This window comes from Bufo bufo, chromosome 1, assembly GCF_905171765.1.
Source record: "Bufo bufo chromosome 1, aBufBuf1.1, whole genome shotgun sequence".
Taxonomy (NCBI): Eukaryota; Metazoa; Chordata; class Amphibia; order Anura; family Bufonidae; genus Bufo; species Bufo bufo.
In genome coordinates, this window is record NC_053389.1 from 768,572,501 (window position 1) to 768,588,212 (window position 15,712).

Genomic DNA, 15,712 nt, shown 5'->3' on the forward strand with positions numbered 1-15,712 from the left:
AAATAAACCAAAGATATTGCAAATACATTGCTCCAAGTACAGAAGAGAAAATGTAAAGAAGCTACATCAGATACGTAGCCAAAATATACCATAAAGATAACGCACTATGACCTCATAGGCCTCAAGTAAACGTTTCGATCTAAGATTCCCAGTGTCGCCAGGTGTATGCCATCTGTCCCTAAAGAACAAGCATACAAATTAGGTCTTGTAGTTTTGACAACCGAAATTGGAAAAAATTGGGGAAATAGGCAATGGCTGCACCGGATACATTCTGTCTAAGTGGTTGGCCAGGTTTACAAAAACATGGCTACTTTCTTCTAAGAACAGCGCCACCGGTCAATCAGCCTTCTTCTGTTTGAAGGAGTCCTATAGACAAGCGTGGCACTGTTTCTAGAAGGTCGCCATTACTAACGGACGTCTGTTCCCTCCTGAAAAGGGTAACTAGAAAAACCTTCCCTTACCCAAGCCCATAAAGTGAATACAGATCTGGGACGGCATTGTACAAACAAGCCCGTAAGGGTAAGGCCACATGTTCCGGTTTTCTGATGCAGTTTTCAAAGCCAAAACCAGGAGTGGATTCAAAAATAGAGAAGAATCCTTATCTGTCCTTAATACTTTCTCAGCTTTCATGGTCCACTCCTGATTTTGGCTTCAAAAACTGCATCGGAAAACTTAGACGTGTGGCACCCTAAAAAATAAAAGCGCCAAGGACATGTAATGGATAGATTTGGTTAAAGAGGTTGTTCACCTTTGGGGGTGTTTTGGCCAGGTGGCTGGACCTGCTGAGGGGAGCATACTTACCTGGTCATGTCATGTGGATGCTGTCAATGGCTGCAGCATCCACGTGACCCGCATCAATCAGGATGATGACACGAGGAACCCCTTGGTGCAGAGCAGATAAGTATGCTTCACTCCACATACACAAGCTCAACATTTCATGGTGTCTGCTTAAGAAATCTCTTTTTGTCCTATCTTTTTGCGGAATTGCCGGTTCGCGGACCCATTAAAGTGAATGGGTCCGCGATCCGCTGCGGCTGCCCCACGGTGGGTGTTCGTGCATTGCAGGCTGCAGCACGGCCATGGGGCGCACACGTTCGTGTGCAAGAGGCCTTACTGCCAGGTTTCCCGACAGGCAGCTGAAAGCATCTGTATTGGTCCCATGTTCATATGTGCCTGCATTGCTGAGAAAAAGGATGTTTTAATATATATAAATGAGCCTGTAGGGGCAATGGGAGTGTTTCCGTTACACCTAGAGGCTCAACTCTCTGCACTTTGACATTTACATTGCCTGACCGTGTCAAAGTGGAGAGGGCGCGGAAGTTGCAGAGAGAGCAGAGGCTCTAGGTGTAACGTCAAGGCCCCCGTTGCTCCCAGAGTCTCATTTGCCATTTATCTCAGCAGTGCGGGCACATATGGACATGGGACCAACACATGTAAGCGGTCAGCCATGTTCATAGGTATAGATCTGCTGACAGATGTGTTTTAAAGGGGTATTCCCATCACAGACAATGGGGGAGTATCGCTAGGATATGCCCCCATTGTCTGATAGGTGCGAGTCCCAGAGGTGAACGGAGCGGGGAGAGCTGTGGCTGGAGGACCCCGCATTTCCCGGGGTCCGTCCACCACCAAGCGCTGCTCCCCTAGAAGTGAACGGGAGCTCCCATTCATTTCTATGGGGCAGACGGAAATAGCGCTCGGCTATTTTCAGCAGCCCCATAGAAATAAATGGAGCACGGCTGCGCATGCGCAGTGCGCCATCCATTCAATTCCCCGCTCCATTCTCATTGTAGGTGTGGGTATCTGGGACCCGCACCTATCGAACAATGGGGGCATATCCTAGCAATATGACCCCATTGTCTGTGATTGTCTATATATATATATATCATTTTATTTTTTTTTTTTACACAACAGGTGGATGGTTTTCTAGATATCAATTTTTGAAGTCTCTCCATATATTTTACTTCCTGTTCTGGCTCTATAACTAAGAAAGCTAAGCAAGGCTGTTTCCCCTGCTAAAAGTCTAACCAAAGAGAAAGTCAGGTTATCACTTCAACCAGCGAGAGCGCCCCCTGTAGTGATTCCATTAGAGAATCACACATTACACTAAACAATGCATTGCTCTTCTGTGGACTCCTTTATCTAGGCCAATACAGCTGTCATACTGTAATCCCAATTCTACACCTACAATTATCATGAGAATTATCCTTCAGACATATTCCCCTCACAGCAGTAAACTGACAATAGATTAACTATATATATATATATATATATATATATATATATATATATATATATATATATATATATATATATATAGGAGGTCATATCATTTGTGGGACAAGATTTTGTATTTCATTTTCAATGGAAATGCCAAAATGAAAAAGAAAAACAGCCCCAAAAATGTTCTATGAATATTGGGTTTAAGAAAATATCCGTTTCTGATGGAAGGGGTTTTCCCAAGACTTTTTAACTGATGACCTATCCTCTAGATAGGTCATCAGTATCTGATCGGTGGGGCTCCAACACCTGGGACCCCCGCCAATCAGCTGTTTGAGAAGGCACCACGCTCCTTTAAGTGCTGCATAATGTCAGCAGAGAACCTGTTGTATACGGACCAATGATCAGGCTGATTATCGTGGATAAAGGTTTGTATAAACCAGGCATGCTCAACCTGCGGCCCTCCAGCTGTTGTAAAACTACAACTCCCACAATGCCTTGCTGTAGACTGATAGCTGTAGGCTGTTCGGGCATGCTGGGAGTTGTAGTTTTGCAACAGCTGGAGGGCCGCAGGTTGAGCATGCCTGGTATAAACGATCGTTCCTGATAATTGGCCTGTGTAAAAGGTGTCGGCAATCACCCGACGAATGAGAAAATCGTTTCCATGCAGTAGATCATGCTGTGTAAACAGGGATCTCCTGCCCAGAAACCATGATTTTCTATGGGGACAAGTGATCGTTGTATCGATCACTCGTCCCCATACAGTGAAGGTGACTGCTGCATGGAAATGCTACCCTCATCTCCGCTGATGATCAGGTAATTATCGGGAATGGACCACCTGCCTTTAGCTACAGGAGGGGGTGGAATGATATAACTTGAGGACTATACAAGATTTTGGGATGCACTATTGTACGTCTGATACAATCGAGGGGTTTGTTAGGCTCAGTTCACATCACGGCTGAGCCTTCAATCAGACATTTTTCAGGATTATTGTAGATGAACATTGCTAGCTTTCCTGGCATAAACACCAAACATAAAGTAGTGTTTGGCTATACTGGGACGTGCAGGTTTATTTCTAGTCTTTAGGTCCATTTTCTACACCTTAAAAGAAGTTTCCATACATAGAATGTGTTTATCACTGCACCTATAAAATCCAACAAAACTGAAATGGGAGGGCAAAGGCAACAAAAAGCTATTTGTAATATACAGCAAATAAAAAACCCTCACACGGGTGTACAAAAGAGACTATCAGCGCCTTCCCTCCTCCGGAAAACAAGGAAGCCGCACAATATGCCTCAGGACTGCCAAGTATTATCAGATCATTCCATAGCTAAATGGAAGAAGTGATGAAGCAAGTAGAAAGGACTGTTACCCAAGACTGCACACAGCCGTGTTACTAGAAGACACAGACACGGTTTTGCTGGGGGAAATGTCGGAACGGGAAACTTAAGCTAGAACATGCTGTTTTGTTATTATTTTAACCGAATATCTTAAAAATTCTGAGCGGATTTATTTTTTCTTATATTCCTTTTTCTGATACCATGAATTAAAGAGGTATTACCTTCTGGGCATTTTATGGCACCCATTGATAGGATATAGCATAAATATTCGACAAGTGCGGGTCCCACCTCTATCTCAAGAACGAAGCCCTCGAAAACAAAAAGAAGAACAGGCGAGGACGCATGGCTTTCTCTATTCACTGCTATGGGACTTCCGAAAATAGCAGAGCGCTAGTTCAGTTCTTTATGAAAGTCCTATAGAGGAGAATGCAGAGGTGGTCACACGTCTGAGGCACCCTCTCCATTCATGACAGGATCCCGTTCTTGACACAGGAGCAGGTCCCAGAGGTGGGACCTAGACATGTTGGACATTTACAGCATATCCTATAGATATGCCACAAATGTCTACATGGAACAACCCATTTAACATAGATTTGGTTACCCATAGTCACCACTAGGGGGAGCTTACTGTATACCGCTGTACACCAAATTCAATATTAACCCCTTCAAGACCCTGCGACTTTCCGTTTTTGCTTTTTACTCCCTGCTTTCCCAGAGCCATTACTTTTTTTTAATCTTTCCATTCACATACACGTACGAGCTGATGCTTTTAGCGGGACAAGTTGTACTTTCTAATGGCACAATTTTATATTGCATATAATGTAGTGAGAAGCTGGAAAAAAAAATCCAAATGGGGTAAAATTGGAAAAAACCCACAATTCTGCCATAGTTGTACGAGTTTTGTTTTTACTCTGTTCCCTTTATTCTGCAGGTCAGTACAAATGTAGTGATACTACATTTGTATAGTTTTTCTTGTGTTTTAATACTTTAATTTCTTTGCATCGCCATATTCTGACTCTCATAACTTTTTTATATTTATATCTATGGAGCTCACTTTTTGTGGGTTGATCTGTGGTTTTTATTGATAGCATTTTGGACAGTGTATGACTTTGTGATCACTTCTTATTCTATTTTTTGGGAAGTTAAGCAATGAAAAAATTTGAAATCGTCCATTTACTTTTTTTTTTTATCCGTTACGCCGGGGCATTTGGGGACACCCCATTGCTAAAGATGTTTATTTTTGAATACTGAAAAGAGGGGTGATTTCTATTTATATACTTTTTTTTTAAAGTTCCCCCTAGTGGACTTGAACATGCTATTGTCAGATTGCTTCTCCAATAGACTGCAATGATAAACAATGCAGCCCATGGAAGTCTCATTATGTATAGGAACATAGGCCTTGGAGCGTTTAGAAGGCCTGAGGCTGCCACAGAAAGCAAATGGCTCCCATGATCTCGGCACGGGGGGAGCTGTTCTGGCCCCAGAAGCGCAGCACTTCCGCGGAAAGCCTTCTCAAATACTGTGGTCGCAGCTGACCACTGCATCTGAGAAGTTAAATGTCTGTGATAGGCATGATCATCCATGATCACTCACAGTGCTTCTGGGTGTCTGCTGTGTAAAATAGAAGGTATATGGCGGTTATAGCTCCATGTTTAAAGACCCGACTTCCACAGTGGAGGTAGGGAACGGGTTAAAACAGTATGCAGCAGACTCATACCTGCCTCTAGTGGTGGCTGCAGGCAACCTGCATTTTAACCTCCCCTTAGTGAAACAACCAGAATATTACTTGCATAAAAGTACATACACTACTAACAAATTTCAACAATAAAATCCTCCGACTTTCAGATAATGCAAAAGGTATAATACTAGTTCCATAATAACACGGCCCAGCATTTGTGCTTCAGTTTGCTGAAGGATTTAAAGATGTATATGAAAAGACAAATAACAACTGATTTTCTGTTCCAATGTTTTCTTTTCAGTACACGACAGAAAGAGGACTGCCATGGGCTCCCCACCTACCCCTAACACAATAATGACAGCTGCATGCAGGAAATTAAGTTGTCTCATTTAATATATTTTCTTCAGTTACTACTGGGCAATGTAATGGGCAAGAGTTGTACAATTCTACCTGATGATATCAATACATTTCCGTAACACACAAGAAAATGACAGTAAATGTAAATCATTATATTCATAGAGAGGTGACATGTCTGATGGCCCAAATTGTCACAAGGTAAGTGGTTTGGGAATTTCAGTGAAAAAAGCAGAAAGAAAACATAAAAAGCAAACTGAGCAGTGGTCTATTGCTTAGGTGGATTGGAAAGGGCTTGAGCTCTGAAGTTTTTAGTGTTGTGAATGCAACAGGATCAGTGATGTATTTGCAAAGAGACTCAACTTTACACGGAACGTTAACTATAGGTAAACTGGAAAATGGTGTTCAATTGGGAACGTGTTTTAAATTCCTTGGACGGCTCTTTTCACATCTCGTTTTGGTATGCGTAGGGAGTATTCCTCGACATATTCCGCTGTATAGATGTATACCACGCAGTATATATATATATTTTATTTTTCCTTTTACTTCGCCACTCTGGCAGACGAACGCACGCACCAACCCAGCATATGACAACAGCACACTCATTTAGCATAGGCTGGGTGCATGGGGCCTATGGAAACCTTTAGCATTTAGGCCAGCAGATTTCCTGGCGCACACTGCCAAATGTGTGCACACAAAATGAGATGTGAACCAAGTGTTACACAGAGATCTTTAGCCATATAAAAGGCAAAGTCACCAGCCAAGGTTGAGCAATGAGGCCTCCAAAAAAGCTAGCATTGGAAACTGCAGCATGATACCCTCAGGTGACAGCCGCTCTGAAAAGTTTTAGATATACCCTTCACCAGAGCAAAGTGTGGATTAGTGCACTTAAAGGGTTAGTCCTTTTTTTTTTTCATACCGACAACCTATCCTCGGCACAGGCCATCAATACCAGACCAGACTCCCGGGACCACCACCGATCAGCTGTTTGAAGAGAACACAGCGGTGAGAAGAGAGTGGCGTCCTCCTCACTGTTTACCTGCACGCAGACGAAATTATATTTGCTCTGTCCCATTGCTGGTAGTCTGATAGGTCATCGATATGAGAAAACCGGACATCGCCTTTAAATGAAGTTTAATGCTCAAGGTTTAACCGTGTTAAAGAAAAAATAATAATAATGAGAACAAAAGCTGGCAGTAGCTTTAGAATAGCAGCATCTACTGGTTTTCAGACGATGAATAGGATACCAATTTGGATAAAGCCATACAGGAAGTGTAAAAAAAAACAACAATGGTAAAAACATCACAAAACAAACATAACAATGTAAAAAAGAAACTATACAGTGAAATCGCAAATACAAAATTTCATTGGCACACAACTGAGACAACAGAATCATCTTTTTTTTTTTTTTTTCTTTGTGCCCTGTGTGAACAAGACAAAAATACAGGAATTAACAAGCTGGTGTGTTTGGCACAACGTGGGGAAAACTTACAGGATGTGGTTTGTTTCCAGGAAAAAGAGTTTAAAACGCGTGAGCGATACGTACCCTAATAAAGTTTAAAAATCGCCATCCCGGATAGGAAATAAGGGTCTGCTTCCCCTCCCCCAGAAGCAGTGCCACCCTCCTTCATAGGCTTTGTCTGATATCACAGCTGAGGTCATATTAAAGGGGTTATCCCACAAAAGTGATTTATCACCTTATCTACACAGTAGCCAGGGTCCAACCGAGATCCTGAGGGGTCCCCTCAATGGAGCAGTAGTGCACATGATTGACCACCTCTCCATTCACTTCTATGGGGGCTGATGTAGACAACACTCCCCATAAAAATGAATGGACTGTTGAAAAAATACTGCACTTAGATAGGGTACTTTGGGACCTCCCGCCATTTTTACTTACCCTGGGAATAGGTAATACATATTTTTTGGGAGGTAACCTCTAAAGTGAACAGAGCCGAGCCACAATACCATGAACAAAAGTGGCTCTGTTTCTGACAAAAGACAGACCTTCTTTCTCGAAAACCTTGAGGACCCTTTTAACCTGACTCCCCTCGAACACATAGGTGAAAGTCTAAAAATGCAAAACAACCTGGAATTTATTGGATTCCAAACATCCGCTATACTGATTTGGTGGCAGATACATTGCTAACACCATTATAGACGTGAACGCATTCTGCAATACAATCACTTTCTTCCGTGGGCCTACTGGCAAATAAAGATGTTCACATACTCATAAGGATCCATCACAACACACATTATGGAATGTATATCTAAAGCCCAGACTACAGAACAGTACCTTGTCCGTATGGAGGGTGTGCATACATCGGCATGCGTCTGCGCTGTAGGCTGGGCAAATTTAAATGAAAGTAGAATCAATGGTATCGCTTGCAAAAACTGCAATGGATTGGTGCACGTTGTAAATGATATCACTGGAGGCGGAAACTGAAAATATTGACACGCATGTAAGATAGGACATAATGGTCCGATAGGTGGGCGCTCCATCTCTAATACCCATAACCTGCACTGTAACAAGCAAAACAGTCAATGGTGGTAAGACGGAGTTCCTGTAAGCCCCTTTCCGCTATGGGTGGCCAGTTTGCTTGATACAACAGCGGTGACGGGAGCCACCTTCTCCCAAAGGTGAAGACCTAACCTATTAGGAATTGTGGACATATTCTACAGATAATACCGTATATGTCAATGATCTAAATACGCTGAGGAGCAAGAATGGGATCTGCAGCCTTAAAGGGTCACTGAGCTTTGAAAAAAAAAACTTTTGATATGCCATGGTGACCTATCAAAGGTTTTGATCAGTGGGGGGGTCTGAGAGCTGAGATCTAAACAGACACCTAAAACGAGAAGGTGATGGCTCAATAGAAAAGTCTGTGGGCCCGTCTGGATTCCGTCTCCTACAGCGAGGAACGGGAGCACAATATGAGAGTGCTTCTCTCTCCTTATTCTAGGGATCACTGGGGGTCTTACATTCACACTCCCACCCATCAAGACCTTTGATATTTTGCTATGACATGTCAAAAGTTTTCTGAAAGCTCAGTGACACTTTAAAGAGGTTGTCCAGCATAAAATACCCAAGTCCTTCTCACCACACTCTGCCGCTTCTGTTCCAATGTTTCCCAGTTCCTACACTTGTCTCTCCTTCCTGGTGCCTCTCGATACACAGAAATGACTGGCTGAGGGGAAGCAGTGCTGCGGTCATCGACTGGCTGGGTGGTCACTTCCAGTGCCGAGAGGGACAAAGAAAAAGGCTGGCGGAGAACCCAGTAAGTTTCAGAAGAGGTGGATCAAGGGATCGGTGAGGTGACTATGACTTCAAAATGTTCCAGGCTGGACAACCCCTTTACTATGGCATGGAAGGTGGTGGAGTCACTAGGTACATCTTTATAACAACAGAAACGGCTTAAATTATAGGCCGCACCTAAATCCTGGCTATAATTGATTTACTATACACACTTTATGTACTTTATAGAATAGCAGGAAAACAAAAGATGGGGGTTCAAAGCCCAGCTCTCTGTTTGCTTCGGCAGGTTTCAGATGGACAATATTTCCATCCAAGTGCTGTCCATGTTTAGAACGGACAGCACGCGGACTGAACACTGACTGGGTAGACGTTCCTCATTCCATGGGGAAAAATAATCCCAGAGTGTTTCTACATCTGTCTGTTTTTCTCTCAAGACTCATTCATTCCAATGAATGGGTCTTCGGGAAAAGGGACCGCACACAGACTCCACCCGTGTGCGGTCCCGTATAAAAACTCATCCATGTTCACCAGGTGACAACCAATCAGACCTTTTTTTCCAGTTTTTCTTAACTCTCCCATCATTATGTACTCTTTCAGAAAAGGACATCATATCTTTGGTTGGGGGCCGAGATAACAGTTTCTTTATTTGCTGCTTTCTACATGTACATAGAGTGTTGTAAAGCAAATACAGTCAGGTTACCGGTGAAAGTGGCTAAAACGTGCATATAGTGAGCGACAGAACTTCTAACATGTCTCATGTGCAGGCATAGTCGGCATCTGTCTAGGATAGCATGGCAGGAAGCAGATGAAATTCCCTTATTTATGGGTATCCTTGGTCGACACACTGTTATGAACCTTCAAATTTGACGGGAAAGAACTATTGGTTATTCAGGACAGAGGGGTTTGCTGATTCACAAGACAGGCAAACAGTTTGTTTCAATCCACCATATTTTAGAGACAGAAAGATGACACTGTTGTCTTTTTTTTTTTGTCCATGCTCCTTGGTTTTCCAGGAGGTATGATATATACATGGCATGTGGTAGACGCTATATGTTCCCCTTGAGGCGCCACAGAACAGTATAATAGAGATTGGATGCACCTTATGTTGCAAGGAGGAAAATGAGTTGTACGTTTCCTCTTGAATTCGAAAAAAATAAAAATAAAAAATCAGCACAAGGAGTTAACCATTTGTCAAATTTCAACATACGTCCTTTAAAGAGAACAGCTGCCATTGAATCCTACCAAAATCGACTGAAGGAATACTCCAGGAGATATCCAGGAATAATGCTGAATTTCCATCTGTCCGCTAACACGTCAGAGCTGCAAACTTGCCGTTTCTTCAACGCTTCCATGAAACCACTTTGCCCCAGAGCTGCGTTTCATTCACAATCCAAAATTCAACAGTAATAATTATAAAAAAAAAAATTATAATAAATAGAATAAATACAACTTTGCTTACCACAAAGGTGGAGGAGAGAGGGAGGACTGGATTCACTATTAAAAAAGAAAACGTAGAAGAAGTTTCCAGGAACAACAAAATGACACTAAAAGGACAAGTACAATCTAATCCTGGCGTTAAAACACTTTGATGTGTGCGTTACAAGCCCCCCACTGCACACTGAGGAAGAGGAGGAGCGGGGGGCGTACGTGGTACTGACAGGACTAGTCTTCTGTTCTAAGTGCATTGTCTCCTTTAAAACTTGGATGGGAAGGATGAGCCCTCGCTCTCAGTTTTACATTTAAATTTCTTCTCCTTTCCATAGGGCAGCAAGTGCTTGGGGTCATGCTCCGAGCAGTACAGTCTCCCGTCCTGGGCTGAGGCTGTCAGCGCTCCTTTCTCATGCTCTCTGCAGAAAGACGACGGACAGAAGTCACAGAAGGATGAAGCAGCGGCTCCGCACAGGTCACATTGGTGCCACGGGCAATCCCATTTTCCTATACAAAAAAAAAGCAAAAACATAAAAATCCATAAACAGCCAAAAACACAGTGTGCAAAGTTGATAAACCGACCCACCCCCCCCAACCTACAAGGACAAGTCGACTATTTTGAGCTTCAGGATGCAGCGGTTGTTCAAATATGTGCATTTTATACTTTCATTATATGTAGATTTTTATAGTGTGTTTTTTTTTATAAATAGTCCCTCAGCTGTGATAACAACCTATCTGCCCCCCATGATCGCATTGTGGGGGGGGGCGCTGATGCTCCCTTCCTCCATCTAACCACTTAGATGCCAATGTTGCTACTGACTGCAGCATCTGAGGGTTAACAGTCTGGATCCAAGTTATTTCTGATCTAGGCCTTTGCAGACGAGCACAATCCGTCCATCACTATGGCACCGATCAAGGGCAGCGCAGTGGATCAGCGGTTAGTCATCAGTTTGTGTTGGTTTCCTCTACAGTTTCCTTTCGCACTCTGAACGCGCACCGATGATGATACTGGAGATATGGCTGCTATAGAACAGTCTGTGCTATATAAGGGGAAACTGGCCAAGAACCGTAAGAAGCAGGCGCACCTAGAAGAATTGTGCAAGGCAAGTAGCCTGAAATAAATGCAGTAGATATCTGAATTAATGTAAGCCCTCAGGCAAATGTGAGGTCTAGTGCAGGGCCTACAGGGGTGGTGCATGACACAGGGATTAGACCCAGCACCACGCACAGCACAATGTACCAGTTCCTTGAAATATGGACAGAACCAGCTAAATACAGCACACAGGATCCACAAACCATGTATTACCATAAGGAGGCTGTGTCAGGTTAAGGCAGAGGAGGTGATACGCTTTCGGACAGTCTCTCTTATCACACATCACCAGTTCTCCCCCATCTCCACAGCGGAAACAGAAATCTTCATGCATCTGCTTCTGCTCAGTTTTGATCTTCCTCTTTTTGGCCTTCAGACGAGCGTTTTTGGCCTTTTCTTCATTTGCTGTCGCACAAGCTGTCTGCAGAATCAACGACAGAGTGAGGAAATGCTGGAACACAGCATTGTAGTAGCATCGCAGAAAAACAAATACTTCAAGTTTCTTAAAGGCTGCACAAGTCCTCAACCAATATAGAAAGTATACATTGGGGGAAGGGTGGTGGTAAACCTTTACATGGTTGTAAGACTAAACAGACATCCACCCATCCAGTTCAGCCTATTAGGGGAGAGGTAAACGGGTGCAGGTGTACAAACAGAAAAATCCACACAGATTTCTGTGAGTTTCTGTAGCAAAAACGTCTTGTGTTACTTGCATTTTTTGTTGAGGATTTGCCCACAGATCTCATACTTGCATTACAAGATTGTAATCTGCCCAAAAGAACCACACAAACAATTGACATGCTGTACATTTTAAAAAATCGGCACAGCAGGTAAATTTCAGCACGGGTAAAAAAAAAAATAAAGATAAAAATGCGTACATGTCTAATCTCATACACTTTGCTGGTACTGGATTCTGCGGTTTGTCTACATGGCAATCTGCGCAGAAATGCAGCGTGTAATCCGCATCTTGTGCAGGCAGCCTTAGGCCTCATGCACAAACCGTAGTTACGGTCCGCATCCGAGCCGCAGTTTTTGCGGCTCGGATGCGGACCCATTCAACTTCAATGGGGCCGCAAAAGATGCGGACAGCACTCAGTGTGCTGTCCGAATCTGTTGCTCCGTTCCGAGGCCCCGCAAAAAAAATATAGCATGTCCTATTCTTGTCCGTTTTGCGGACAAGAATAGGCATGTCTACAATGGGCCGCAAATTGAGGAAGGCACACGGGCGGCTTCCGTTTTTTGCGGATCCACGGTTTGCGGACCGCTAAAAACGGTGCGGTCGTGTGCATGAGGCCTTAGCCTGTAATATTAATCCAGAGGATCGAAAAAAGAAAAGAAAAAAAACATAAGGCGGAATCTAATTTTCCTAATTTTAGAGTAAAAAAAAAAAAAGCCCTCCCGACTCTAAATTTGGTAACCAGAATAACTCTATGATCATCGACCTATCTACGGAAATCTAGTAACTATACCTTGTAAAATATATATATATATATGTTACTGTACACAAATGCATCCGGAGAGGGGGGCGTGGCTTGCCGCTGACCTGAATGGCCGCACGTTAGAGGAGCTCCGTCACCACCTCAGGCTTTATGAAGCATATCACCCTCTTTCTACCCCAATTTGCAGACAAACAACTCGGTGACAACCCGCATGATGCCCAGGGGAAGAAAGTCGAACAAGGCGCAGGGCAAACTGGACTTTTATTTTGAGAAAGACCGGGAGCCGTCCGGAGTGTCCACGGAGGAAAGCACAAACCTTCCCGCCTCAAAGCGAAAGCCTCCGTCCCCGGCTCAAAAGATGGGAAATACTGCTGCCGATACAGACAGCATCTAGCACGACCCACAGAAACAACTGCCGCCATCCTCGGACAGCGGATCCAGATTCTCCCAACTAGCATGGGAAGATGCAGAGGGGTCAGGAGACTCAGTGGAGAGGGAGGCGCCATCTCTGCCAGACGGGATTCCCGCCAAACAGCAATCCATGGCGGCAACAGCAGACGGCACTAACGAGGTAAACGCACCAGTTTCACCTACCTCCATACTCCCAGATGCCCTTTCTGACACGCTCTCCTCTATAGAGACTTCAGATGAGCCTGCATCTGGCTCGCTGATCAAAAACCTGTTGCTGGCGCTTAATAAGTCGCTGCATCAAGACATCACCAAGCTATCTACCCCTCTTCACACACAGCTTCAAGATGTCTCCAGCAGAGTAGATCACATAGAGCATAAAATGGGGGAATATGCCAACTCCCACAACCAGCTTATTGATTCTCACTATGAGCTAACAGAGGAAGTGGAAGCACTAAGGGCGAAAGTTACTGACCTAGAAGACAGATCAAGGAGAAATAATATAAAGTTTAGGGGCATCACGGAGGAAATTCCGTCTGCTGATCTGTCTACATATCTACAGTCTTTATTAAAAAAGTTACTTCCAGGCTGTGAATCAAGAGAGCTAGTGATCGACCGTGCACACCGCGTAGTTAAACCCCGGCACATCCCAGACTCCGTGCCCAGGGACGTGCTGGCAAGGATTCATTTCTTCCACATTAAAGAGAGGGCCATGGCGGCTGCCAGGTCTCTGAAAGAGCTCCCCTCACCGTATCATCAAATCAAAATGTTTACAGATCTCTCTGCTACCACTCTCCGCATGAGAAGGCAGCTTATACCTATTACTTCTGCCTTGAGAGAAAATAATATCGTCTATCGCTGGTGATTCCCTGTGAAGTTACAGATAACCCGAAATGGAAAGCTACACAACATCTCCTCTATTACAGAAGGAACTCGCTTGCTACTTGAATGGGGGATCACAATTATTACTAACCACCGTCCAGCAGAAGCTGAGAAGCAAAGGCATATGTCTGCGGAGTGGAAAACAGCGAACAAGCCACGCTGACAGAAGATCGAGGTCATTATTCACAATTACCTTTATACCTGAGGTGGCCAGCAGTTGCCACTAGAGACTTCCTATGAAAGGTTGTTTCCCCCAAAAGAATTACAAATGCATCCGGAGAGTGGAGAGCTCCAAAGTCCCACTGCTCTTACAGGAAAGAATCCTCATCTGTGTTGCTGCTGAAAGACTCAAGAAGGCAGATAAGAGTCCATTCACACGTCTATGTGTTTTGTGGATCCGCAAAACACGGACACCTGCAATGTGCATTCCACATTTTGTGGACCGCACATCGCTGGCACTCTCATAGAAAATGCCTTTTCTTGTCCGCAATTGCGGACAAGAATAGGACATGTTCTATTTTTTTGCGGAACGGAAGTGCGGATCCGCGGATGCGGACAGCACATTCCGGACCCATCGAAAATGAATGCGGAACGGATGCGGACCCATTTTGTGGACGTGTGAATGGACCCTAATTGTGTGCTGAGAGGTGACTGTACTGCTGGACTAAAAGCTGACATTGGGTCTATTGATATGGCATATATCTGCGGTATTCGCATGGAGAACTATGGTTAAAAAATGGGTATTTTTGCTCAGAAGCCAATGAGAACACTCCTATATGAAGACTGCAATAAGGAGACAGACAGGAGGGAGGAAACACTCCATACAAGCTCTCTGGAGAGTGTGTGCCATCATATCACTGTCTTCCTCTGCACAACTGGATTACAAGAAAAAAAAAAAAAAACCTGTGTGGACAGCTTCTTCCGGTGGAGAACATCTACACACACGTGGAGGCTGATGGACTGTATGAGTTCATACTCACGAGCCGTACAGCTTCCAACATACCTCCAACAGCCCCCAACGTACGCGCATCCACTTCATGACATAGGAAGCAGATGCATTCACTTACTTTAGGTCGTACCCCCAGGAAGCCACTGCAGTTATCCGCCCCACAATGACATTCTGTCCGGCCATTCCCCAGGCAGTCAAGGTTGTAGTTAAATGTTAACTCCGCTCCTAAAGACATTATGGTAGAGAGAATAACCAATTACAAAAAAAACTTTAAAAAAAACTGAAAACTGGCACATCAGGAAAGCAATTATGGGGAACAGAGGTTAGAGAATTGGTAGGACCGTTTTCACACTTTTGACATGTACAAAGAAAACCTGAATTTTAAAGTAGCCCTCATACCTATATATTGTCTGACAGTAGATAACACCTCCTAAAAATAAAAGTTCAAGGCGTGCAGAGTTCATACATACCCACTTGTGCCTACGGCAGCGTGCACATATCACATATTCACCAGAACCCAAAAATTGGGGTATTAGCTGGATTTCTAAAGTGAAATGAGTGTACCCCCACACCCTATATCTTTTTTGTAGGCAGTCATGTCCACCTTTACTAAACAGGATTTAATTTATTTTGGTTTTAAAAAAAATCCTTAAAATCTTATATTTGTGCTAGAA

At 43.8% G+C, this 15,712-nt stretch overlaps 1 protein-coding gene across 4 annotated transcripts in view; it reads right to left on the reverse strand.

Moving 5' to 3' along the window:
- Window positions 1-4,290: 4,290 nt before the first annotated feature.
- NSD3 (nuclear receptor binding SET domain protein 3) overlaps window positions 4,291-15,712 on the reverse strand; it is a 115,091-nt gene continuing 103,669 nt past the window's right edge. For all 4 annotated transcript variants that reach the window (XM_040414761.1, XM_040414760.1, XM_040414763.1 and 1 more), the window contains 3 exons: window positions 15,157-15,263; window positions 11,577-11,781; window positions 4,291-10,777 (listed from right to left, as the gene is read on the reverse strand). In XM_040414761.1, coding sequence (XP_040270695.1) covers window positions 10,536-10,777; window positions 11,577-11,781; window positions 15,157-15,263 — 554 coding nt within the window. In that variant the 3' untranslated portion in view covers window positions 4,291-10,535. The remainder of the gene's footprint in view (window positions 10,778-11,576; window positions 11,782-15,156; window positions 15,264-15,712) is intronic.